The 27,383-nt window shown below is 39.7% G+C and overlaps 1 protein-coding gene across 3 annotated transcripts in view; it reads left to right on the top strand.

Annotated features, from left to right (window-relative positions):
* Nucleotides 1-27,383, top strand: part of LOC101397933 (serine/threonine-protein kinase TNNI3K) — a 300,070-nt gene that overhangs the window by 182,248 nt on the left and 90,439 nt on the right. For all 3 annotated transcript variants that reach the window (XM_004431504.3, XM_087448979.1, XM_087448972.1), the window contains 3 exons: nucleotides 20,311-20,363; nucleotides 20,699-20,751; nucleotides 24,553-24,685. In XM_004431504.3, the coding sequence (XP_004431561.2) occupies nucleotides 20,311-20,363; nucleotides 20,699-20,751; nucleotides 24,553-24,685 (239 nt within the window). The remainder of the gene's footprint in view (nucleotides 1-20,310; nucleotides 20,364-20,698; nucleotides 20,752-24,552; nucleotides 24,686-27,383) is intronic.

Below are 27,383 nucleotides of genomic sequence, written 5' to 3'. Positions count from 1 at the left end.
ACCAGCAAAGAGTTAGCCATTGATGATTAAACAGCTAGTAACTATGAGTGATCAGAATAGGCCCCCACCCCCACTAACTAACCAAAGGAGTTTGGGATGAGAGGCGTGCCCCTAGAACAGGCCATCACCATAGACATCTCCGGTGTCTGAGTTGGTCCGTGAAAATCTCCATTTGTAAAGGTATCTTCTTCCCTGTACCAGGAAGAGGAGGGGGATGGCCTTACCTAGAAACTTATCAGAATGGAAAATGAAGACTTAAATCTGCGTGATAAACTTACTCATTGTTAACTGTGCTGTTTAGGTAATATGCTATCTGACTCCCACCAGTTTCCTATAGGTAACATCCCCCTGGAGCCGGGGTCACCATGGTAATGGGTGTTTGAGCTATTTTTTTCAGGAACTGAACCCCTTGTCCACTTCATGCCGGATTGAGACCACCAACCCATCAACTGGGCCCTTTTGATGGCAAGAGGTTGGAAGTCCACCCTCAGGGCATGCTAATGCTGCCATTCTGTGAACATGTGTCCTACAAAGAGGCGCAAAGGCTGACTATGCTTGCGCAGATCATCAATTACCTCATCTCTCCTCACCTCCAATCATTTCAGACCACCTTGCCCCTTCCCCATAAACACCCCTGAGTCTCTATTTTCGGGGAGGTGGATTTGAGACTTGTTCTCCCATTTTCCTCACTTGGCTGCCTTGTGATTAAACCCTCTCTCTCTGCAATCTCGTCATCTCGGTGATTGCCTTTCTGGGCGGTGAGCAAAAACGGACCTGGTGTGGTAACAGGAGTGGAAACACAGGGGACGAGATTCTGCTTCCCATACATTCTTGACTCCTCTCTTTCTCTCACATCCCACATCCAGTCCATCAACAAATCCTATCAGCTCTATCTTCAAAATGTATTCACAATCTGACCGCTTTGAATTCCCTTCACTTCTATCACCATAGCCCCTCCATCATTTCTAGCTTGGATTATTGCAATAGCCTACTAAATATTCTCCATGCTTCTGCCTTTGTCCTGATTACGTATTTGCTGGAGTAATCTTTTAAAAAAATGGGTTAGATTATGGCACTCCTAGTTCAAAACCCTCCAATGTTCCCCATTTCACTAAAAGTAAGATCCAAAGTCTTTACAGTGAGCTACAAGGTGGTTCTTGCTCTGCCCCCCACCCCTTCTTAACTTCAGCTCTTTCCACACTTCCCTTTGCTCCGTCCCCTCCAGCTGGCATTTGGGCAGTTGTGTAACGCCCACAAGCACGTTCCTGTCTCAGAGCCCTGCAACTTGCAACTCCTTCTGTCTGGAACACTCTGCATCAGATATTATTCTGGCTCTCTCTTTGACTTTCTTCAAGCCTATGCTCAAAATCACCTTTTGGGAGAGGGCCTCCCAAGCCACCTATACCAACCAGAACCCTCATCTTCATATTCCCCGTTCATCTTACAGTCATGCTGTCACTTAACTATGGGAATATGTTCTGAGAAATGTGTCAGTAGGTGATTTTATCATTGTGCCAACATCATACAGTGTACCTACACAAACCTGGATAGTACAGCCTACTGCACACCTAGGCTGTATGGTACTAATCTCATGGGACCACTGTCGTATATGTGGGTAATCATTGACTGAAATGTCTTTATGTGGTGCATGACTGTATTTTATTTTGTTCCTTTACATGATACTTATCACTATATGATATATAGGTATTTGTTTGTTATCTTCTCCCCCATGAATATAAGTCTCATGAGAGGAACAAATATTTTGTGTTGTTTTGCTTACTGCTGCATCCTCAGTGACTCTAACAGTGCTTAGCACATAGTGGCCTCTCAATAAATAATTGTTTAATAAATGAATGGAAATAGAATGGTTTGGTTAAAATCCTATTCCCCAAAATGCTTCAGAACATTATTCTATTGTCTTCTGGCATGCAAGATTGCCAAAGAAAAACCTAGAGTAGACATGGTTTTTATCCATTTTGTTTAACTTAGTTTCTTTCTTGGATGCTTATAGAATATCTTCAATCATCGAAATTTTTTATAATTTACCAGGATATGTTTAGATGTGGCTGAATGGTCCCACATAATAGGTAGGTGATAATCATTAAGGAGAATTTGGATGCCTTCTCCTAGTTCCTCCATTGTTTCTAGTGTTTCTCTGTTTTAAAGTTCTGTGTTTGAGTTAGCAGAGAATTATTTTTCTGTCCAGTCCATCTATGTTAGTTTCCTATGGCTGCCATAACAAATTATCACAAACTTGGTGGCTTCACAGAACAGAAATTTATTCCCTCACAGTTCTGGAGGCTAGAAGTCCAAAATCAAGGTGCCAAAAAGGTTTCATTCTCTCCAGAGGCTCTAGGGGAACATCTCTGCCTTGTGTCTTCTAGCTTCTGGTGGTTCTCAGCCACATCATTCTAATCTCTGCCTCTGTCTTCGTATCACCTTCCCGTCTATGTGTCTGTATCTCCTCCTCTTCTGTCTCTTATAAAGACACTTGCCATTGGATTTAGGGCCCACCCAAATCTCTTCTTGAGGGCCTTAACTTAATTACATCTACAAAGACCCTTTATCCAAATAAGATATTATTCACAAGGTATGGAGATTAGGAGATGGACATATCTTTTTTGAGGCCACTATTCAACCAATTATACTATCCATGCTGCAATTAAGGGTGTTTCCTTCAAAAGAGAAGCAAATCACTGATTTGTGCTATTGTATATTGTGTGTATATCACAATGCTATTGTGAATTTGTGTATATATGTATTTGTGATCTGTGTGTGCACATATGTCTGTGTGTGCGTTTTGTTTTTTTTTTTTTTTTGATATTTTAAAAGGAAGTCAGGAGTACCCAATGACCTGTGTCTACAACTTAGACATTCAGAACATATATTAAATCTAATATAATTGATTGTTTTTCAGGCAAAAGTTTCACCCCAGTTTTTGGCTATCAGCTAGAAAATTTTGATAACGTGTATAAGATATTACCAGAGTAACACACAAAGTAGTTTCATTGCCCTAAAACTTCTCTGTGCTCTACCTATTCATCCCTCCCTCCCCACTAACCCTGGCCACCCCTGATCTTTTTCTTGTCTCCATAGTTTTGCCTTTTTCAGAATGTCATATAGTTGGAATCATACGATATACAGTCTTTTCTGATTGGCTTCTTTCACTTAGTAATACGCACTTAACTTCCCTCCGTGTCTTTTTATGGCTCGATAGTTTATTTCTTTTGTAGCACTGAAATTATTCCATTGTCTTCATGTACCAGTTTATTTATCCAGGTATCTACTGAAGGGCATCTTGTTTGCTCCCAGGTTTTGTAAATTGTGAATAAAGCTTCTGTAAACATCCATGTGCAGGTTTTTGTGTGGACATAAGTTTTCAACTCCTTTCGGTAAGTACTAAGGGGTGCCATGGCTGGATCTTTTGATAAGACCACATGTTTCATTTTGTAAGAAACTGCCAAACTGTCTTCCAAAATGGCTGTACCATTTTGCATTCCCACCAGCAATGAATGAAAGTTCCTGTTGCTCCACAACCTCATCAGTATTAGGTGTTGAGATGTGCATTTTGATCCTTTACCACATATGTATGAAATGGTTGAATAAATAGATTTGCATTCATTTTTAGACATGTGAAACTACTGAGGAGTAGAAATCCATGTAAATATAAGCCAGACATTATGTGGAAGAAATCTTAATATATTTGGAGGAGTAAAACTGCAAATAAACATTTGCTAGACATTTTCTATGTTTAAATTTATACATTTAAAAACTGCTGTTTGAAATTAAACATTTTAGATTTCACATGATCCACGCTATGATCTAATTGCTCAAACAAAAGGAGAGAAAGAACACTGAAAGATTCTGGCAAGACCGCCAGACGCAGGCGCAGGGATTTGCTTCCATGGAGTGTCTTCTTGACTTTCACTGTGCCTTTGAGGATAGGCACGGGGCTTGAGAAATACTTTAAAGAGGTTTTTGGCCAGCTATGTTTTGCCAAGCTGTCGTCGCTTTCTCAAAGCTTTCAAAATTATCAAAGACCAACATACATCTCCCACACTATTACTTTATCAGGAAAGGACACTGCAAACAGCATCGCAACTTTCAAAATTCTTGATCATGTCATAAAGCAGCTGCAGTCAAACTGCCCTGCCTCCACTCAAGCTATAACAAGGCAATGTCGTCATGAGATGTAATGTTCCGCAGATGCCAGTTTTAGCAATAGCTGTAATAAGTGTCAGAGGAAACGTTATCACATGGCAGCTCTTTCAAGTTGGGAATGTGACTTTTATTAATCTTTGGAAATAATTGTTTGACTTCAATTTTACATGCCACCTTAAAATAGGGGGAAAATGGTTTGTTCTTACTTGTACTGTCCGGAATTTTAATTAGTGTTGCTCTTTTTCTTATCTTGAACATATTTTACCTCCATCTATAGTCATCATCAGTTACCTACTAGCTTCTAGATGGGAGAGAAATTGCTGAGATTTTCTTAAGAGTTCCTGTGAAGTTTAAAGGCCCTTCCTATTTGACAACCCCTGCAACACTGCCAGCACGGATAATATCTCCTGAATATCCAGTGTGTAAGAAAAACAAAAACGTGACCAACTTCTAATCCCTGAAGAATCAAAGACATGAAAAGGAGGGCAATGCTTTTAAGGTGCTTACAGCTGAGTGGGGGTGCAGAAGTACACAGAAATGATGAATGGTTACATTTATATAGTGTTTTGCAAATTAGTAAGGTTGTGCAGACTTATTGTTTAATCCTTACAATAACCTGAGAAGATAGCTCTTAAAGATAAGAGAATTTCAGGCAACATAAATAATTTGAGAAATTTTTGAAAAAAGACTTTTTATTGACAGAGCCGGTCTAGAGTCTAAGTCTCGTTTCTCTGAATCGACTGTTCTTTCTACTACAATATAGCCGTAACAGTTTAAACTAGAAAGAAAGATGATTGTAAAATGAGCAAATTGGTGGAGACTCCGTAAGGAGAGGTAACTTGTTCCAATTGCTAAGGATAAGAGGCCTAAGAGGACTGACGTGTCCTAGAGGTGGGCATCTGTGGGGCCTTCTCAGGCCCACTGTGTAGATGACCACCATCAGCACTCTTACGTGGAATGTCCTCCTGATCACCAAACTCTGTTTAGCAACCTTCTGAAAGCTTCTTTCCCAGTCGGGCAAAATGGGAAAAATCAAGAGTAATGTGCAAGTTAGGGAAAAAAACAAGAGCCCTGGATTACTTTGCTTTTTAGTTTATTCAGTGCAATAGCTTCCTCTTAGGAACCTACTCCTCCTAAGAAAAGGCTTTTTATTGGGGGGCTAAATGAACTCTTTTGAGATGTGTAATCACTTGTAATCTTTGGCACCATAAAATGTTAGCACATCTTCTAGAAGATCTAGTGCCTTACAGTAATTTCTACCTAAGGTTATTTGTTCTTTTGCTCACTATTTAAGGTTGTTCACACATCTCCATTGACATGTCATAAAGTGAAGATGTATGTGTATTTTTTATCATTCTGTGAGGAATGTATCATTTTTTTGAGTTGTCATCTTTGGTCTTTCTTATCAGAAACCAACTAATTAATTTTCTGACGCTAGCATTTCATTTCCCTTATTTCTTTCTTTATTGAGAAAACACTATGCGTCAGGCTTATGCTACATGATTTTTTTTCTCAAGTATTATTTCATTTAATCTTTATTAAAAAAAAAACTCACAATGCTAAACGAGAGAAATTTGAAGTTCAGTGAATTAATTTCTTCCCCAAAAGTCCTTCAGTTGGCTAAATGGCAGAGCTGATATTTGAACCCAAGTGCTCTGGTTCTCGTCCCTTCCTTGTTCCATGTTCCGCAAACACGCTCTAACCAAACTGCAAGGGCCTGAGTTTGGGGCCACTCCGGATTATCATCCCCTGGAGACAGATGCTCAAATTGATGTTTGCATTTGTTTCCTTGACCATACAAGGTGTAGGAATAACATTTACATGATTGTTGTTTCCATCACAGAGTTAAATAGAAGAGCTATACACAAATCAAAACCAAAACCAAAAACACACAAAAACACTACATAAATTCTTTAGGAACAAAATGTTCTAAGTGCTGGGTAAGTGCAGAATACAGAGTATCCATAACATGCCGGATAGCTTGTAGACGTCTTCAGAATACTAATCATTTCTCACTTCCATGCTGCATGCAAAGTCTGGGTAGCTGTTGGTAAACTTGAATAAAACCACTGAGTATCTTTTGGCTCCGTTTCAGCTAGTAGATTCATGAGTAACCCTGTCACATATAACCAATATCGTGACATATGCATGTTGTTGAACTATTTAGTCACAGACCACATTTCTATTAACACATTCTCATTAGATTTCCTAAACACTATCAAGGCAGTTCATCCTTTCATGCTCCAGCTTAACTCCTCCTCCAGGCCCCATAGGTCCCCTCCACCACCACCCCACCCCCGCTCCTGCACACTGCCGCTCCCACATCTCACCCCTCTCCTTCATTTGGTCCTTTGTTCTTCCCCCTCTGTGTCCAGTCTTTTCACCTTAGTCATCATGTTTTGTCCTTTGTTGCACTTACTTTCTTTAACTTATAGACTCCATTTTAACACTCATCCCCTTTGCTTCCATTAAAAACAACATTCAAAACAAAAGTTCCCAAATTAATGCAACAGGTTAGAAATTCCAGCTGTACTTTCTAATTTAACTTTCCTTAAACCATTCTGTATGACTCTGTCAAAGCATGTGTAGAGGAAAGTAAATGAATTTTGAAGCCAACTAGATGTGGATTCTAATCATAATTCTGACACTCTTACCAAATGAGTGGCCTTAGGAAAATTATTTTAAGCTTCTCAGCCTCAATTCCTCAGCTGTAAGATGAAATATTAATACTGCCATATAAGGCTACTGCGGAGACTAAATGAGATGAGGAATTTGAAGTAACTAGCTGTGTTATCTTAGGGAAGTTACTTCACCTTTCTGCAATTCAATTTCTTCATGTTTAAAATGGTATAATAATTGTATCTACCTCATTGGGTTGTGTGACCATTAAATTGGTTAACATATATTGCTTAGAACTATACCTAGCACATAGTAATATATAAGTGTTACTTATTATTATTGTCTACTATCTAACACCATGCCTAGCATTGAAAAGAGATCTCCTTTAGGTAGTTTTTTTCTACAAATGGGATATTAATAAACATATTCTTAGATTATTGACTTGTCAAAAGGAGATAAGTGCTCAATGTATAGAAAGCATAACCGGACAGGTGTAGAACATATTAGAAAAGTAGAATGGATAGGACACGGTGACTGATTTTATTAGGGGGTTGAAGGACAGGGAGGAATCAAGGATGGCTCCCTAGTTTTTACTTGGGTAACTCAATTCATGGTGATAGCTTGCACTCAGAGAAGAGAAGCCAGCTTTGGTCAAGAAGGAGGAGGGCTCAGGATATTATATGGTACAAGGACTAAAGAGTCCATGGCATTTAGCAACACAGAAGCTCACCTTGGAAAGGTTGATTGGAGGTAGGGAAAAAGTGAGATTAGTGGATTGAAGACCAGGTGGTTAGTAAAGAAGCAAAAATAGTAAGTGTAAGAAAACTCTTCAAGAATATTGACTATAAAGAGGAGGAGGGACATAGAATGGTGTTCAGAGGGCTACTTGGAAAAAAGCAGAATGTTGTATCAGTAGCTGTATTGCTTATTCACAACCATAATGTTTCTTGAGCTGCTTTAATTTGCAAAGTCCTAGGTGGCAAAGGACAAAAAGTGGTTTAAGAATGGTTTTAATCTATCTGGGGAAAAAGGAGATACATAGAAAAAGAAAAAAATAAGAAATGACAGCATGTACAAAGTACCAAATGTATGGAACTGAAAATACTGTTATAGGCATTCAATCTCAGAGTCATTGGTGTGGGCTAGAAAATTTGGGTGAGGTTTCAGAAAAGACACAAGACTTAAGCTTGTCCTTAAAGCAGGCCTAGGACTTAGGTGGTCAGGAAGGGCATGGTGGGGAGGGGTCCATGGGGTGAACAAAGCCTCAGGCAGAGGGGCCTGGCTTATTCATGGCAGTCAGTGATTAGAGGTCTAAGGAGAAGTGTTTATTCAGCTCATTTCCTTATCTTTACTGGAAAGGTGGGTTTGTTCTAAAGCTTTTTCTGTGTTCTGCACAAAATCCAGCAGTATAGTGGATGCCAAATAAATGTTAACCAAATATTTGTTGGGTAAATGCTGATTGTATAGGAAGCTGACAGATAAGAATTTGCCTGGGGTAAGACTGAAAAGGGAAAATTAAAGTCTTAAGTCTCAGAGAATTTATTCTGAGTCGCAAATGTGGATCTTTATAGAAATTATGAAACCACAATTTGGTCTGAGTAACTGCAGAATTCAATTCTATGGAATTTAGGAGAAGTTACTGCTGAATATAACCACCCCATAAAATTTCCCATCGTTACCATTCTTTCTTGCCCTTTACTCCTCCAGTATCAAGAAGAAATTTTAATTCAATAAGAGTTTGTTGGTCAACAATAATTTCCCTGGCTCGTGGGTCTTGCTCCTGTGGTGTTTATAATCTTATTGAAGACAAGCGCTGTGAATGCCAGGATAAGTAGAAATCACTGGACAGGGTGTTGAAAATGGGGATATTTATTTAGAGGAAAAGTTGGAAGTGAATTCAGACTTGGAGGAGACAAGATGAACAAAGTGAAGGCGAGAAGGAGGAAGGGGCCAGGGGGTATGGTGGGGACAGTCACACAGCATTGACAAAGGATAGAACAAAAATAGCCCTAAACCGTCATGGTTGATAACTTACATTTCTGTGACTAATACTTCTATCCCACAGGGATAGACTATCCAGTGTCTTGAAAAAAACCAACAGCTTCTCTTCTCAGCAACTGAAGAGATGCTGAATGGTTCAGTGAGTTTTTTAAAAATAGACCTGTTCATTTCTTTCGAATTTTCAAAGTGTCCTTGACGGAAGGCATGTGGAACTAAGTACATTTTTTACCTGCCCTTTTGCAGAGACATGGGCATTTAGTCTCCGTGTGCTCGCTAAGGGGGGTACAGATTCTGTAGTAAAAGCCACAGTTTCAGATTAGTCCAGGAGGCAAGCAGCTGCCTTTCCTGAGTCACCTACGAATCCCTGCTTCGCAAAGGACTGCAAACATATTCCCCTGAAGCCATACTTTTTTCAACACTCGTTTGTGGCATATCCTGAGAGGTTAGAGGCAGACATTCCTTGGAGGCCAAGCTCTGTAGGAGCACAGCCTCTGTTTGTCAGAGATAGAGCCGCTGCCTCCCTGCTCTCATGGAGTTGCCCAAGTCCAAGGCCATACTATTTAATACAGAAAACCTTATTTGTTGATAAAGCCCAGCTCTCCTCTCAGCTGTTATTTTTAAGCTCAGCCCTCCCCTGCTCGACACATGTACACCTCCCTCAGGGCTTTTAAGAGGAAACTTGGCTCACAAAACATCAATGGTGTCTGCCATGCTGAATTCACAGATTTTTCTTCTCTTACTTGTTTTTCATGTATTTCTGCTCTTCTCTCCTCTCTCCGGCCTTATTTCTTTTTCCCCATTAGTGTCTAGGATTTAATTTTAACACGCAGATGTAGAGGGTTTATTACAGACCTTTTGTGTCTGAGTGTTAAGTGGATGCTCAGAAGGCCCATGGCACATTCCCAAAGAGTTAGTATTGGATCCGGTTTCTTAAATATGGGTGAGAAGAGTTCTGTGACACTTTTCAGTACAAATGGGTGCCATGTAGTTGATGCCCTTAGCATGTGTATCTCGACACATCACATGGGCTGGAGACAGCTTGGATCCTCAGAGATCAGGGAAAAGGAAGAAGGTGATGCAGGAAAATGAACAGTTATTAGTCGAGAGATCTATTAGAGGACCTTGACAAAAAACAAAGCTCTTCAAATTCTTCCTTTATAGAGAGATTGTTTAATAATCTCTAATACCCCTTCCAACTCTAAAATATTGCTCACTCTATCTCCTGTTTGTCTAAGTCCCTCAAGTTTATGCTTCATAGACTCTCATATTATTTTCCTGTCTGCATTTTGTTTGGGAAGACTCATGTTCTTTCATCACATGTAAATGTCCAGTGCATTTCAGGGCTTGCATACAGAGTGGGGTTTGCATAGAAACCTTAGAGTTTTTAGTATTTTTAAAAATCTGTTCAGAAAAGTGACTAGGAAGCAGTATTTAGGTGATAGTGAAAGAGCATAAGTTGGAGACTTCTTCGATGATGCTTTTGGTTTTGTGACTCTGTTTTACTAATCACACTAGTTAATTATTACCTTTCCACACTTGGATGTCACATATCCTTGCCATTTTCTTCATTTCTCAAAGTTTTGACTATGTGCTTTGTGGGAGAAAATTTTTTCACACTGTCATCATGTGATCCCCAAATATAAGTTTCACAACTAACTGTCTGAAGTCAAAAGCCTCTGCTCACCCCGGTCCCACTGCATTAGAAAATGTTAGACCCTGTAAAGAAAATATAGTCAATATGATATTTTCCAGTATTCTTCCTCCCTTTCTCAATTTTAAATTAAAATAAAACAAATGATATGTAATAAATGCATAGCTGTCATCTCCTGTGATATTATCTTTTTTTTTTTTTTTAAAGATTTTATTTATTTATTTTTCCCCCAAAGCCCCAGTACATAGTTGTCTGTCATAGCTGCACATCCTTCTAGTTGCTGTATGTGGGACGCCGCCTCAGCATGGCTGGAGGAGTGGTGCTTCGGTGCGCACCCGGGATCCGAACCCGGGCCGCCGGCAGCGGAGCGCACGCACCCAACCGCTAAGCCACGGGGCCGGCCCCTCCTGTGATATTATCTTGATTGTTGCTTCAGCATTCGAAAATGTTCCATTTTATAGTTTGCATACCTAAGATTCCTCATAAGATTGTACCCTGTTAAGAAGGATAAGCGGGGGCTGGCCCAGTGGCATAGTGGTTAAGTTCACATGCTCTGCTTTGGCGGCCCGGGATTCACGGATTTGGATCCCAGGCGTGGAGCTACACACCACTCACCAAGCCATGCTGTGGCAGCGTCCCACGTACAAAATAGAGGAAGATTGGCACAGATGTTAGCTCAGGGACAATCTTCCTCAAGCAAAAAGAGGAAGATTGGCAACAGATGTTAGCTCAGGGCCAATCTTCCTCACCAAAAACAAAAACAAAAAACAATAGGAAACAAGAATAAAGAGAAAAAAAGGATAAGCAATACCTGTAGCCATACATAGAAAGGGAAATTACTCTTGCTTGTTGATTCTAGGGCACTAACTCGCAGACACCTCACAATCAATAGCATGTGTGTGTGTGGTTAGATTTATTCAGTCATTATCCCTCTTCGGCTTGCATTTCTTGGTGCTGAGCAAATAGTAAGTGAAGACTATGGAGTTTTTTCACATTACCCTCAATAAGTGGGTTTAACCACAGTACAAATCTTATAATCCAGCTCTGCAGTCCCACTGGCAATGGGACAAATCCAGTAGCTTTAGAGGTAAGCCTTCAAATATACTTCTCCTGACAGACTGGAGTTTGTTTTAGGAAAAGTCAAGGTTCTGCAATCCTTTGCATTTATTGGAGTTTTCTGTTTCCATGGTTTCCAAGAGTTCACTGAAATTAGGCTTTCAGCGGTTAGAAGTTCATGATAGGGGGCTTTGGTAAATTCCTCTCTCTTGCCTAGATTACGCTCAAGATCTGTATATTTCTCTCCCTGAGTGAGTTTGGGGGCTGTTGTACCATCAACATAGCTCTTCGCCTGCATGCCTTTTCTAAAGAATTAAGGGTAGATTCAAGACATCTCAAGTCAGTCTGTATGAAGCCAAACTTGGGTCGCTTTATGGTATGATGAAAAAATAAAATTAGTTCTTATTTTTAGTAAAGAACTACCTTCAAAGGGATTAATAGGGAAACCTAGGCTTGGGCTTCTCTGGCCTTTGGCAAGGAGAGGTGCCCTGATGAAATAAAATCTAAAAAATAGAGTTCCAGAGGCTTCACTTTTCTTGCAGAAGAAGAACAACAACAAAATCTTCTGGTCGTGGTAGGAGTTCTGGAATGGTTTATGTTGAGCCACGAGGTACAAAGGAGGCATCAAGAGTATAGGTAGAGGCTTTATTAGGCTGTAAAGCAAAGTACATGATTTCTGATGTTACTGTATAATTGTTACCAGGTTTCTATGTGCAGCCCAAATCGTGAGGACCCTCAAGTGGTTGCTGAGGGTCCAATCACCATATAACATACAAAATAAGGAGATATAAATAAGGTCTCAACATCTAAATGTGCTGTCTCCATTATCTGGGGCTCAAACTCGGGACCTCTGGCAGTTAATCTCATGAAGATAATGAGCTTTTAATTAGTTTTTGTTACCTAATGATGTAATAAGCAGAGATAAAAAGATAAAATCAGAGGCAGAAAGATACCAAAAAAGAGAGACTATGAGAATATATCTGACTCCAAGGAGCTGATCTAGATGACCTGAAAGTATATTTTAGGAAAGGGCACAAAGCCCCAAAGTGAGTAGATGTGAGTTTGTACTGCATTTCAAGGGTCTGGTTAGCACCTTACATTATACTTGAAACAAACTGGAAGCAGTTCAGGGTATGGCGGTCACATACTCAGAGATAAAGAAGCCACATTGAGTTTGGCAGTGGCAAAGGTTCAGGAGAGGTTTTCAAGGGTGGCTCGAGAGGAGAGAACAATGTAGGTGCCTGTGCTGAAGGTCAAGGAGGTGGTACTCCCCAGAGAGAGGTCTGTAGCAGGAAGAGCATCCTGGGCCATCACGTAGCAAGCACCACAGCAAAAGGCAGCAGCAGGCAGATCCGGGTCTCCTCAGCATCAGGTCTGAATGATTGCTTGTCAGGCAGATGTGTTTGTAAACTAATGACTTTCACAGTGTGATGAGATTGAAAATGAAGCTTAATTGCTTCCACTGATTTAACCCTTGGAATGCTTCCAGGCAAGCCGATAGCCATGTGTCTTTAATCATGTAAGTTAATCACCTTCCGGCGCATAACAGAAAACAGTGGCTTATAGGAAGTCTGGGAAGCAGGGCTGTTGTGCTATTAGATTTACACTTCTGAGGCTGTCATCTCTTCAAATAAGGATACTGAGAGGTTGGTCATGGTGCCCTTAAACTAGTGTTTGTTAGTAGCGACTGACACAGGCAATCACATGGCTCTATAATTCAGAAAAAAATGAATTAATGTTTATGCACTTTTTTTAAGTAACAAAAAACAACCTCTTAATGGTAGTGGAGTGAGAGTAGAAGTCACCTTGATCCGTCTAAGGCCACGGTGAACTTCAGTCTGGCTCTGGAAGAAAGTCAGAATGGGAAAATGGTCTCATAAGCAGGCCGGTCTGATTAATAGTGACAATTAGTATTGGACTATAGTGCATAACCAACTGATTATGAATCATTTGAGCACTTTAGGTAAATTTTCAATACAGGCAATTAAAATGAAAAGACTCATAATGCTTACATAATGACTTCATTAAATTAATTCGGTTCTGAGGTTGGAGAAAATTTTTTGTCACAAGGAACCAGCAGAATTTAACTTCCATTCACTTTTGTTTAAAAGAAAACTGGAGAAAACGCTTAAAATATACAAACACACTCACGCACACACCACATTGAAAACTGCTTATTCTTTTCTGAAAGTGAACTGTGTTATTGTGGAAGAAGGAACTGAAGGTCAGAGCATGGATTGTATTCGCATCATTTATTTGGATGAAGAAAATCTTGCCCTCAGTTATATTTTGTATTCTGCTAAGTGCATGCATTGTTAAGGTTAAAAGAACTTTATAATGGAATGATCTGTACAGGACAGACACTTCAAAGAGATAAATACTCAGTACGGTTACATAAACAATTGACCCAAATCATTTGCTTCATGATAAAAGACAAAGCTGGAGCCTTGTCCAAATACCGCGCGATCAACGCAGTTGGGGGACAAAGATTCCTTTAGGTGAAGTGCAGTCATTCAATCAAAGCAGCAATAGTTTTGCAGAATTAGACAATGGGAATGGAAGGAGAAGAGACTCTCTAGGGTTAAAAATGAGTTGAAATATTCCATAGTAAAGTCAGTTTCTATTGTGGGTTTTGATTCTGGTAGTTACTTTGCTTCCAAGATTCATCACTTAATACCTAACATGTACACGGCTTTATAGTTTACCAAGGACATCTACATTTAAATTGTATAAACACTCTGTAAGTTAGGTCTTCCATGTAATGATAATAAACAGCACCTATTTAGCAGTTCAGAATTTACAAAATTCCGTGTATTATCTCTTTTAATTTCCTTCATTCGTCTCACAATTTTTAAAGATGAGAAAGGAAACCTCAAAAAGTTAAAGTATTATAATTTGCCCAAAATCACAGGACTAGTAACAGCAAAAACCTGGTATTCTGACTCTAGGTCCTTGTCCTACATACTTCCTCCTGTTCCTTAAGACCCTTTCTTCCACTATGTTAATGATCTCTTTCAGAATTAATTCTCACATTCACTATATTCTTTTCTATGTCTCTCACAGTGACAACCATGTTAAATTCCAGCTTATGTATGATGTTTCTTCCTGTTAGTTTGCATTTCATTCCCAATGAGACTGTAGTCTCTTTGAAGGCAGCCACTGCAGTTTCCATCACAGCAGGAAGAGTAAACCTGTGCAAACCCCCATGTTGGTAAACACCATTCTGGCACAATATTTCTCGTATGACGCAGGATGACCAAAGGCAGCCATAAAGCCCTCCGAGCTGCTGGTGCTGCTACGAGGCTGACTGGGCACACTCATCAGCTAAGCAGCTTGCTTCTGAGCTTAAGCCTCACATGACACAACAAAATTACAAGTTAGCAAACAGCACAGACTCTTAGAATCACACTCCTTTAGGAGAAATTAAAATGTTAAATCCAGAAATGCCAAAAATTACTGTAAGAATTAAAGACTAGTTGACCTTTATCTTCTTCCTTTACTGGTTTTACCAAACTCACTGTTTTCTGGAGAGCATTCCTCAGTGGCATTTTACCCTTAAAGATGTTTCTGGAGAATTTAGAAGGCAAGTGTGTGGGCATGTGTGTGTGTGCACTGTTTATGTGCACGTTTGCGTATTACAGCATCTGCTCACCATTTTCCTCCTTTCCTTCAGTGTAACCTATCTTTTCTCGTCTGCTCCTCACTTCTCTTCAAGTCTTACCCAGTGGTAAGACTTGGACTAAGGTGCTAGCTCAACCAACTACTGACAGGTTTTGGAATTCCCATCACCTTTCTTTTGTTTCTGTCTTCTGATCCTAATGGCACTGATACTCTCCGGTGCCTGCCTTACTTCCCAGGTCAAATTGCAAGTTCCCTGTTCGCAGTGACTGTGCTTCATTCACCCACATATGACACATTAACCGCGCTCTGGAAGGAAGGGGGTTAGTCTTTGCCTGCTGTGTCTTGGTGGTATGGAGGTATGTTAGATTTGTCTCCACGGAGCTTGTTGACTCCAGTCTCACTCCCTCACACTCAGACGTTGAACACAGGCATTTTGGCCCTAGCAGGTAGGCCTCCCTTCACCCAAGTGAACTTTCTGGAATTTCTGTCTAGACGTCTATTTGGAGCAGTCCTGGATCCCCAGAGCCTGTCTGGGTGATGGGAGTCAGCTTCTCCTAAAAAGGGCAGACTTTGGAGACTGAAATTTGAATGCTCCACCTCTTATCATCTGTGATCCTGGCGACCTCATGTAACCACTCTGAGCCTCAATTATCCATCCATGGAATAGATATGCTGATACCAACCACACAGTGGCTCCATGAGGAATGGAGAAATCTTGAAAACACTAGTGCCTGCACACAGGAAGTTCTCAGGCAATGTTTACTCCCTTCTGTCTTTACTGCCACCCTCGCTGTTCCTGCCCCACTAGTCCCACAATTTTCGCTATTCTCACTCTTCTCAAAACTTGCAGTTCATGACATATCTCAGTAATAAATGCTCAGACTCATCACTAATAATAATTGTACTACTTCTGTTGTCCTATCTGGCTTAAACTCCAAGCTCATCCCCTTCCCTAGGTACACTCAACCCCAATGCTCATGACTCTTCAGATGGTTCTCTGAGTTGACACCCACCATGAGGGCTTGATGCTGTCACTGATTAGCACAGATTCTGTCCCCTTCAGCCCTGCCTGTCCCCCTTCATAGGAAGTAGGACTTAGCTCTAACTGAAAAAATGAATGGATAATCTTAGAGGTAGTTCTAAAAATTAGTTTTTGTTATTATTGAGTGGTTAAAGAAGAAGCGAAAAAATCCGGAAGACTACCTTGAAGAGAATAGAGAATTTCATTTTATTCCACCACATCCCAAAGTGTTCTCATTCTGCAGTGTCATTTTCATAGCATCTTTTTTGACATTTGGCCCGTTTGCTGCTATGAACTCACATTGTCCTGTGCTCCTAGATTGTCACTGCATCCTTTGTTTTGTTTAGCTTGCTATTGTTTGTTAAGAACACAAGAGTTCATTTTGAATGTTACTTCAATTTGATAAAAATAATAGTTATTTGTCTGGTGAGTCCAGTCTTTCCAAGCACAACATTGACTTCAGTCAAGTTTCTCAGCCTCCCAACTCAGCCACGATCCTTTTCATAAAAATTCATAGGATTTTTAGTAAGACAACCCTTTCTAATTGGATATGTTACTGCTTCGTGCTTAAGAACTCCAAACTAGAAAACTTGAAGGTGATTCTTGGTTTTTTGTTCCCTTTTGTCCTCTATATCTAAGCTGTCCCAAGATCTTGACACTTATTTCAGATGTTTCGATGGATTCACCCAATCTTTTTCTTTATTTTCCACTCTGCTTTCTTACTTTAGTCATTTGGTACCTAGGGCCGAAAATTACTCTTGAACATTTGTCTCTCTGCTTTCAGAGCATTGCACCCTATGCATAAAAACTTGCTAGTTCCTTGTATCAAGTCTAGAATTCCCTTCCTGGCCTTCAAATTGCCTCATAATGCAACACCACCTCCCCTCAACTTCTCCCCATTATTCTCCAGCATGTTCTCTACAATTTAATAAGTATATTCTTCTTATAATTCCTATTGTAGACTACACACACTCTCAACTCTTGGCCTCTACTAAGCTTTCCCCCAGCCTGGACTTTTCCCGTTTGTCTCTGCCTCATTTCCGTCCCACTGCAACAGAAGCTCACAAGCTCTTTGCCTGTCTTGTGCACCACTATATTCCAGTATGTAGAAAATTTCCTGGCACATGATCAGCTTTCAGCCAATATTTGTAGGCTTATTGACTGTCCCTCAAGGCCCACTTCAAAACTTATCCCCTTTTTAACCTACATTGTTTTCTTTGAATTCTTATATTACCCACATTAATCTTCATTTTCATCAGCCAATTATAAGGTCCTTGAAGATGGAATCCTTAACTTACATCACTTTGCATCTCTCAGGGTGTCTTGATAATGTGAGGAAAGTAAATATCATGCTTTGGGGAAAGGTCCAAAATATGAGACAAGGATGATTCATAAAATTCATTGATCACCTACTGTTGGCCAGTCGCTGTTCTAAAATCTGAGATGGTGGCCTAGATGAACTGGATTCTTTAGCTTCACTACCACTAGCTGTTGATACACTTAAATTCTCTGAACTTTAGACTCCTCCTTTAGAAACTAAGAGGGTTACATTAGGTTACTTCTAATGTCTCTTCCAATTCTAGGATTCTCTGAATTCTAAATATTTGTTTATAGATTGATTGAGTGGTATTTGATAAGTACCTGCTGATTAACTAATATAATCTTTACCCTTCCAAACTCATGACTATCTATTTTCAGTTTCTTTTAATTAATTTATTCAGCAAATGTTTGTTGAATACTCGTATGTAATGATCAGTGTGCTAAAAATCCTAGGGGTACAGCAATGAGCATAATCCCTGCCTCCTGAGACATCCTGCCTCTCATACCAAATACACTGGGCAGCCCAGTGACCAAATTCACTTAAATTTCTTTGATACAAGAGTAAAATTTTTCTAAACACTCCACCCCAAATTCAGCTAGCTGGTATAATCATTCTTAGTAACATAAAATGTTCACTTTGGAAAAAATTTCAACAAACAAATGTTCCCTAGAAGAGTAACTTATTTGTGGGCGTCTCTAGAGCCATGGTTTTGAGCTATTGCCTCAATGACTGCTGTTGTGGGAAAGGTGAAGGTTAAGTAGCGGCTCTGTGAGCCTTTTCCTGTATTAACTAGAACAGCTCCATTTACCAATTTGTTTTATGTATTGAATTTATTCTGCTAAAAATGTTTTTTGATAACCATTGTTCTAGATAACTAATTGGAATTAAAAATAAAATAATGGACAGGATGCTATAGGTATAAATTCATTATGATTGGTGAATCTGTGCTCAGTACATGTTTTAACAATAACTATGAAATGTAACACCTATGATCCTTTGATAGGCCAAGGGATTGTGGTATTGAAACTCCCCTAAATCCTTCAAGGAATCTAGTGGTACAGCATTAGATGCATTTTTCTTGTTGCATTTGAACTTCCAGAAAGCTCCTGATGCTGTAGAGTTCTTTATCATGACAGTGTTGCTCTCATCACATGTATTAACTGATAATTCATAAAGAGAGCAGCTTGGTTTTGTTTTTTTTTTTACAATTTATTTATTTTTCTTGTGGTAACATTGGTTTATAACATTATATAAACTTCAGGTGTGCATCATTATATTTCAATTTCTGTATAGATTACATCATGTTCACCACCCAAAGACTAATTACAATCTGTCACCACACACATGTGCCTAATCATCCCTTTGGCCATCCTCATTCCCCCCTTCCCCTCTGGTAACCACCAGTCCAATCTGTCTCTATGTAATTGTTTGTTGTTGTTTTTATCTTCTACATATGAGTGAGATCATAGAGTATTTGACTTTCTCCCTCTGACTTATTTCACTTAGTATAATACCCTCAAGGTCCATCCATATTGTCACAAATGCCCAGATTTCATCCTTTTTTATGGCTGAGTAGTATTCCACCGTGTATATATACCACATCTTCTTTATCCATTCATCCCTTGATGGGCACCTATGTTGCTTCCAAGCCTTGGCTATTGTGAATAATGCTGCAATGAACATAGGGGTGCATGTATCTTTACACTTGAGTTTTTGTTTTGACATCCTCAATTATTGAGTTCTTCCAAGCAAAGTGACATTGAAGACAGTCTAGATTTTTGGTAGTTGAAGAGAGGATTAAATCTATACCACAAGAATAAAATTGATTAAGGATACAAGAGAAGTTCAAAAGTAACTTTCTTATACAGCTCAAATCAGCACAAAAAATCATTTACGTAAATGATTCAATATCTTACTGGACTTATTCAAGACTAGAGAATAATAGTATTTTCTGTATTTTGATCATGAAGCAAAACAGTTAAGGATAGAGTAGATAAAATAACTATAGTATAGCCTATGTGAACTAAAGGAAAACCAGTGGGGGATCTCCTAATACTGAATAACTCATTTACAAGTCAAATGTGAAAGGAGCATAGGGAAAGGCATTCACTAGGAAGACAACCTCGGATGACAATATGCTTGTCCGTGGGATACCCCACAGCTCAGTTCACCAAGATGTGGGAGGAATGGCCTTTCTTTGAACTGTCCCAGCCTTGATTCACTTCTTGAAAAAGAAGGACACCCTTGCTCTAGCTTAATTCTGAGTTGGAAAGGAGACTTTGGTGACCTTCATACCTTTTCATCCCTAAGACCTTAAAAAATGGTTCAGCTGGCCTCATTTCACAGGCCTTGAAAACAGTCCTTTGTCTTGGGATTGTGTCTAGAATGTATTGGCCAAGACATTTTCCAGAGTCCTCTCACTATATTCATGTCAGGCCCTGCCTTGAAGGGTCCTTGTGCCCAGGGTTCCAGCAAGCTGGTTCCCGTGCTCTGATTCCAATATGCTTACAGACGACGTTTACTCTTTGTCTGTAATCACAAATGTATTAGCAAATGAGTCTCAATGAGCTGAAAAACTGATCTTCGGCTAATGGGGCTTTGTGAAAAGTTTAGAGTGGTCATCTAAAGTAGGGTCCTTTGTATACTTTCCAAGTTAGATATAAGATGATCATATTTTGTAAACATAGCTTTTGAATTTGCAAAACTAAGAAAATCAGAGCCATTAACCTGAGATCTCTGTTAGCCTTTGGGGGCTCGCTTAGCCTCTGGGGTAAACAAATGACGGCTACTGTCTTCTTCCTCAAGGGGCCATTCGGATTAGGAAACAGTAAAGTTTACTAGGTCTACTTTTTTTTACAGTCACAATATTCTTCTCTATGAGGACGGGCATGCTGTGGTGGCAGATTTTGGAGGTGAGATTTCCATGAATACTACCCCAAATGACATCAGTTTCTTTCTTCTTTCCTGGTTGGTCCCTGATATTGTACGATGCCTCTGAAAATGGATGTCACGCTGACAGCTTTACTTCTCTAAGTCATTCAGATTTCAGTAACCCTGAATTTTAAAAGTATATCATTTATTTTCAGTTTTTTCCTCTTTGATATCTTCAACTAAAAAGAAAAGAAGTGAGAATTTAAATAAGATAGAGGCTCGGGGTGGAGGGGGGGGGTTCAGAATTTTAGCTGTGATCTTTGGCCTGGGTTTAAGACATTTCCTTTGACGTGAACTCATTTTCTGTTTCCCTCAGAATCAAGATTCCTACAATCTCTGGATGAAGACAACATGACAAAACAACCTGGGGTTGGCCGCTGCTTGTGTTCCCTATAATTACAAAACAATTAAAATGTGTAAACTCAGCGGGGGAGGAAGTGAGACGAGAGCAGCTGTAACTGGAGGCAATGTCACTGTCCCAGGGGCAGGATAATGTTTTATGTTTTTATGTTCAGTAAGCCCTCAAAAGAGCTATTTCAAGGCTCTACCAGAGAAATAGATTAGATATATATGCGGGAAATGTTATGGGTAAAATAATACAGAATTCGTTTCAAATATAATTGAAAAGTACAGGGCGGGCGTGGATAATTGGCTTTCCTGTTTAGATCTCCGTATTAAGTAGTAGAGTTAACATCCAATAGGTAACTACAAAATTCACAGTTTACCCGCATCTACTAACAACTCATGCTTTTCCACTTCAGCATGATAAGGCAATAGGGGCATAGCCCAGCATTAATGTTTAAGTAAAATATAAATTATAACAACTGAAGCAAGCATAATTGTACTCAGAACGTCTGCAATTAAATTCATTACCCGCCCTTTCCTTCAATCCCCCTCCCAAAAAGAAAGTACACTTCTCTTTCTGGACTACCTGTGTTATTTAATTACCCAAGCAGGGGGTAATTTTTTATTCCTTCCTTTTCCTGCTTCTGCCTACACGTTACTCAATCAATTTTTCTGTTTGTTTCTATTTCTGTTTTTAAGTTCCTCCCAACCTCTCGTATTTCGCTGCCTCAGCTCATGTCCCTCTCATCTCTTTCCCGGACTGTTGCAATAGGCTTCTAACTATAGTCCTCTCTTCCGGTTCATTCTTTGAAACGTCAGCCAAGTATTGTGTTCTGACCACTCACCTCTTCCTGTAAACCATCAGCGATGCGGGCCGCCTCCCGCCGTCCCCAGTCTGGCTCCCGAGCCCCTTTGTGAACTCCTCTTCCACCACAGGTTCTCTCAAGTCCCCTGTGCCCCAGACACAAGCCACCTGGCCATTCCCCAAACATGCCGTTCACTGTCACAAACATCCCTGCGACTCTGCCACTGTGGTAGTCTCTGCCTGGAAAGCCCCTCACTGCACCCCACCTGGAGAAGTCTACTCATCTTGCAAGTCCCAGGAAATTTTATCCATTTTAAGTTCCTTCCCTTCCATGACCTGCCCCCACCCCACCATACACTTTTATCTCTGTGCTTTTTTAGCAGTTTGTTTGTACTCTTGTTCACTCAACAAACATTTATTGAGGGCCTACCATGGGTCAGGCACGTTGTAAAGGGCCAGGAATACAAAATGTGAATAAAGGCTTAGTCCTTGATCTCAAGGAGCTCATTTTCTAGTGGGGAAAACATAGGAATAAGCAGATAGATTTAAAGCAGAGTGGAGGTTCAATGTGACAAAGCATCATGGGAACTCAGGGGGGATAAGTAGGAATAAACCGACTGCAGGGAGAATGGCAGGGGTGCCCGGCGGAGTGAAGAACACTAAGCAAAGGCACAGAGGAGGATGAGAAACACCAGACTTCCTGGGGGAAGGTCGGATAGCTTAGCATTGTTGGCATGCACCGTGTGAGGAGGAAAAGTGAGAGATGACTTAGAGAGGAAGCAGGAACCACATCATGGGCCATGTCGTATTGTAGGTAGGATTATGTATGCTGGTTTCCCCAGTTAGATTTCACTCTTCATTTAACATGTATTTATGGAACACCAACTAGGTGCCAGACGTACTCCTAGGAACCGGGCATATTGCAGTGAATAAAATAAAGTTCTTGTTCCTGTGGAGCTAATATTCACTAGAAGGAGATAGACACTGAACAAATTAACAAAATATATATCAAGTGATAATAAGTGTTATAAAGAAAAAACAAAGCAGAATATATGAATGGAGAGTGATAGGGGTGCCATTTAGATAGGGTGAGAGGGGAAGATAACATTTGATAAGAGCCCTGATGTGGGAGTCATCCATGTGGGGGGAAGAGCTGTATAGACAGGGGGAACAGTAAGTGCAAACGCCTTCAGGCAGGAGAGTTCTTGGTGTGCTTGAGGGCAGTGTGACTGGAGTGGAGAGAGCAAGGAGGAGAATGGTAGGATATGAGGTAAGGGAGGTGGGAAGAATGAGCCCTCTTTTGATAGGATACACCGATTGCATCTAGTCCTGAGACAAAGAGATAGCTAATCAGTGGTTCTTAACTCGAGCTACACATTGAAATCACTCTGGAAACTTTTTAAAAACATACTGCCTGAATTCAACGGCCAGAAATTCTGATTCCGTTGGCCTGGGGTTGATCTTTAGTACCTGTATCTTTTAAAAGTTCCCCCAGGTGATTCTAAAATGCAGCCAGTTGAGGCTCTCTAAGTAAACTTCTGTTGAATAGAATTGAATTGAATTTCACCAACATCAAGTAATATTCCCTTGTCCTAGCAGTATAGTCTTTAAGCACAGCGCTCCTCTAGATTTATTTTGAAGGCTATTTTGTTTCTTACTTGTTATGTGGCCTTATGTAAGATTGCTAATTACGCTATTACGCCCCTGTGAAAAAATGGGCATACTGTATGCCGACTCCCACTTATGCAATGTTGTGACACAATGCTTAATCTGCTATACAAATGGAGGCTATTTGGAATGTGAAAGCTCATGTGGAAGAATTGCACATAAGCACCATAATCGGAATAAAGATATTCTTGGAAAGCTGTAATTATGCATGATTTCAAAATAAGGTAGACACTTCACGAGAATTATCAGCAGCCAGCACCACACACAGAATTTCAGTAAGAGTAATGAAAGAATACTGGTTTCCTTCAGTGGAAATACAAAGAAGGAAGGTGTTTGGCAAAGTTCATTGATGTGATTATGGAGCCATGGGATCTTAGAGCTGGAAGGGCTGCTTCCCCTCTCATGCCCTTGAGGAATCTGAGTTCCAGGAAGCATAAGAGACTTGCTTAGAGCGGCCCAAATAGTCAGGGGTAGAGCCAGAACTAGAATTTTCATCTCCTAACTCAAAATCTAGTGCTCTGTTTCCTAAACCACTAATAAACCAAATTTATGTATTTGCATCCCAGAATGGAAACATATTTAAAACTGAAAAATATATAATTGCAAGTGAAAAAAATGTAAATAATGCAATGGAAACATGAGGATAGAACTTTGTACAGGGAAACTTGTAACATCTTATGGCTTTCTTTCTGGAATGTATTGCACTGACAGCATTTAGAAATAACCCGACCGGGCAAACAAAGAAGGTATGACAGACCTGATCATGCCAGGAAGATATCTGCTTCACAGGAATGTTCTGAGCACTCCCCTAAGGCCCCTTCTCTCCTCGGTCATGAGGGTACTATTTATGAGACTCGTTTAGTGACTTCCTAAATTACTACCTGAAGATTTAAAGAGGGAAGGTGCCTCCCACAGCGCGTGCTTCACCCTAGGGAGGCGTAGAGTTCTTTGACTGAATCCGTGCTTGGCTGTTCAGAAGCTCGTAGGGCTTCTGGGGGGAAAATGCTGAGAGACAAACAAAAGTGCTGCCGCTGTGATCATCACTTTATAAGAGGCAGGGTTACTTGATGATTAATATTGTTGGGATATTTTGGAAGAATTATGGATTTCATGATCTTCCAATGATTAAAAAAATGCCCTTTGAAAAACTGAACAGCTACAGTCAGCATGCTATTTGTATAAACACGCCACTTTATTGCACACATTGAGGGCGGTATCCATGTTATCTTACGTTTATATCTGTTGAGACCTTCGGGAGAATCCCTAACAAATCCCCACCAGGAAGAACACTGTTCTCCGGTGGAAGGACTAACAACTTGGTAAATGACTCGTGGATGTTTCTGGACACGCAGAACCTCCGCTGGATGGCTCCCGAGGTCTTCACGCAGTGCACGCGCTACACCATCAAGGCCGACGTCTTCAGCTACGCGCTGTGTCTGTGGGAGCTGCTCACCGGCGAAATCCCGTTCGCTCATCTCAAGCCAGGTAAGCCGTGCCACGCGTCGAGTGTCTCTGTTTTCCAGAGTTCCGTGCATTTCCACAACTTCAAGAAACATTTTCTTCCTCAAAATGGTTACTGGTAAGGTGAGAGGTAAGTAAACAATCTCAGATTGTTTTAAGGTGTGTGCCCAATCCAGAAAATTTAATGACCTCACTGTGATTTCAGACGCAGACACACAGAAGTAAAGGTAAATTTTATTAAAGTCTCAGGCTTTGATTTATCTGTTGTTAATAAAACCAGCAAATGACTTATGGCCATGTGGCATGTGGGTGCAAATAATGTGGACAATGTGATATTTATTTTTTGAGATTAGATTTTAGAAGTGCCTTTTTAGAGTGTATATAGGGTGAACTGAAAGTAGCAACACAGAAAAATAAGCTATCAGGACTGCTTTCTACTTGTCTCACATCGTACAAAAGAGACTTGCTTTTCCTAATAATTTTGTATTACATATATGGGTACATTCCAAAAACGGGGCTTTGTGATTGTCTAATTTTTGTTGATAATGTACATTAAACTCTGTGTACCCATGGAAGGTAGAGGTGGGGAGTCTAATCACAGGAAAAATGTACATGTATTTGAGGTTTAAGGTACATTTTATTTGTGTCTGTCCCCCCATTTTATTTGGGTTGCTCTCGGGTCTTGTCACACTGCTTACTTACTTGTATCCACCATTAGACTAGAAGCTCCGTAAGGACTTTTCATCCCCAGATCCTAGCATGCTTGAAAAGTAATTTTCAAATTAAATCATAAATAAATTTTAAGTGAATTGTAAGCTCCTAGTGGCCACCCTATCGTAATATATCAGAAGGATAAAGTCAAAAGTGACGTTAGGGAAAGACAAATCTTACAAACATGGGTGCTCACAAGTTAAAAGTCTGAACCAGGATCACAGTATTTGTTAGTACTCATGTGCCGAGCAAAAGGCACATCTCATACTGTCTTTTCAAAGTATTTTTCCCCCTAATACCATACGGTCTTTAATTACACTCTGCATAGTGTCTAACAGAGTGCTTTTCACAAATTATATGCTCTGTACATAGTTATTGAGTAAAATGATTATTTAATTGTCCTAATCTTTCTCCCTATACTTTCATAGTTTTGAATGAGGAGATTTAGCCCTTATTATAGTGTGGCTGTGAGGACTCTATTTTGAACTGGACCAAAATTGCTGTTTGTCACATCTTGCTCTGACGTGCTGCTGTCTCTCTACCTTTTAGAATGTTCATTCTGATAAGACAGATGAGTATATAAAAAAATATGTTATAATTCTAGACATACTGTGGTATTTTTCGTAAGAGAGATACGTCACCCTTCCCCTCACCTCCTGTGTCAACGCATTCACTTGTTCCCGTGGATTTCACTTCCTAAGTACATCTTGTATTTATCTATTACTCACCATCATCCACCACCATCCTAGCTGAAGCCACGATCTTTATCATTTAAACTATTGCAAGTCTTTCGTAAAATCAGGTTTATTAAAGTATAACTTATATACAGTAAAATTTACCATTTTAGGTTAACAGTTCAGTGAGTGTTAACAAATATATAGAGTTGTATAACCACAGCTACAATCACTAGATAGAGCATTTCTGTTGCTCCAAAAAGTTTCCTGGTGCCTCTTGGGAGTCAATCCACTTTTCCCGCCTCTAGCCCCTGGCAACCACTGATCTGATTTCTGTTCCTATAGGTCTGCCTTTTCCAGAATGTCATATAACTGGAATCATGTTGTTGCATTTATCAGTAGTTCATTCTTTTTCATTCCTGTGTAATATTCCATTGTGTCTCTGTACCTCAATTTATTTATGCATTCACAAGTTGATGATCATTTGAGTCATTCTCACTTTGGGGCTATTATGAATAAAATTGCTAAAACCATTCAAGTCTTTGTGTGGATGTTTTCATTACTTTTGGATAAATACATAAGAGATGATTACTAGTTCTTATGGTAAGTTTTTCCAAAGTGTTTGTACCATTATAGATTCCCACCAGCAGTGAATGAGAATTTCAGTTGCTCCATATTCTTGTCAACACTTTTTCGTTATCTATTTAAAATAAAATATTAGCCATTTGAGTAGATGTATAATGGTATATCATTGTGGTATTATTTCATACTTGTGTAATAACTAATGATGTTTATAGTCTTGTGTTTATTTGCTGTTCATATCCCTTTCTTTGGTTTTAAGTGTATTCAAATTGTCTTCTGATTTACTTGTAAGAGTTCTTAGATTCTAGAGAGAAGTCTTTCATCTGCTATTTGTTTTGCAAGTATTTTTCTCTAGTCTGTGTCTTGCCTTTTCATATTCTTAGCAATGTCTTTCAAGGAGCAGAAGTTTTTAATTTCAATGAAGTTTACCTTATCAAACTTCTAAATCAAATTGTTTTTGTATCCTATCTAAAATATTCTTGCCTCACCCAAGGCCACAAAGATTTCCTCCTATGTTTTCTTATTGAAGTCTTATAGGTTTAGGTTTTGTGTTTATAAGATCTATTTGAAGTTTTTTTTAAACAGTACAAGGTATGGGTTGAGTTTGTTGTCTTTTTGTTAATTTGTTTTTTAACATCGATGTCCAATTTTTTTTCAGTATGATTTGTTGAAAAATCTCTTCTTTCTCCATTAAATTATTTTGCTATTGTTGTCAAAAATTAATTAACGTATACGTGTGTATTTATTTCTAGACT

The sequence above is a fragment of the Ceratotherium simum genome, chromosome 2 (assembly GCF_057802395.1).
Source record: "Ceratotherium simum simum isolate JZ-2026a chromosome 2, ASM5780239v1, whole genome shotgun sequence".
NCBI lineage: Eukaryota > Metazoa > Chordata > Mammalia > Perissodactyla > Rhinocerotidae > Ceratotherium > Ceratotherium simum.
Note: the sequence above shows the minus strand (reverse complement) of the source record. Positions and strands in the feature narration are given on the sequence as shown.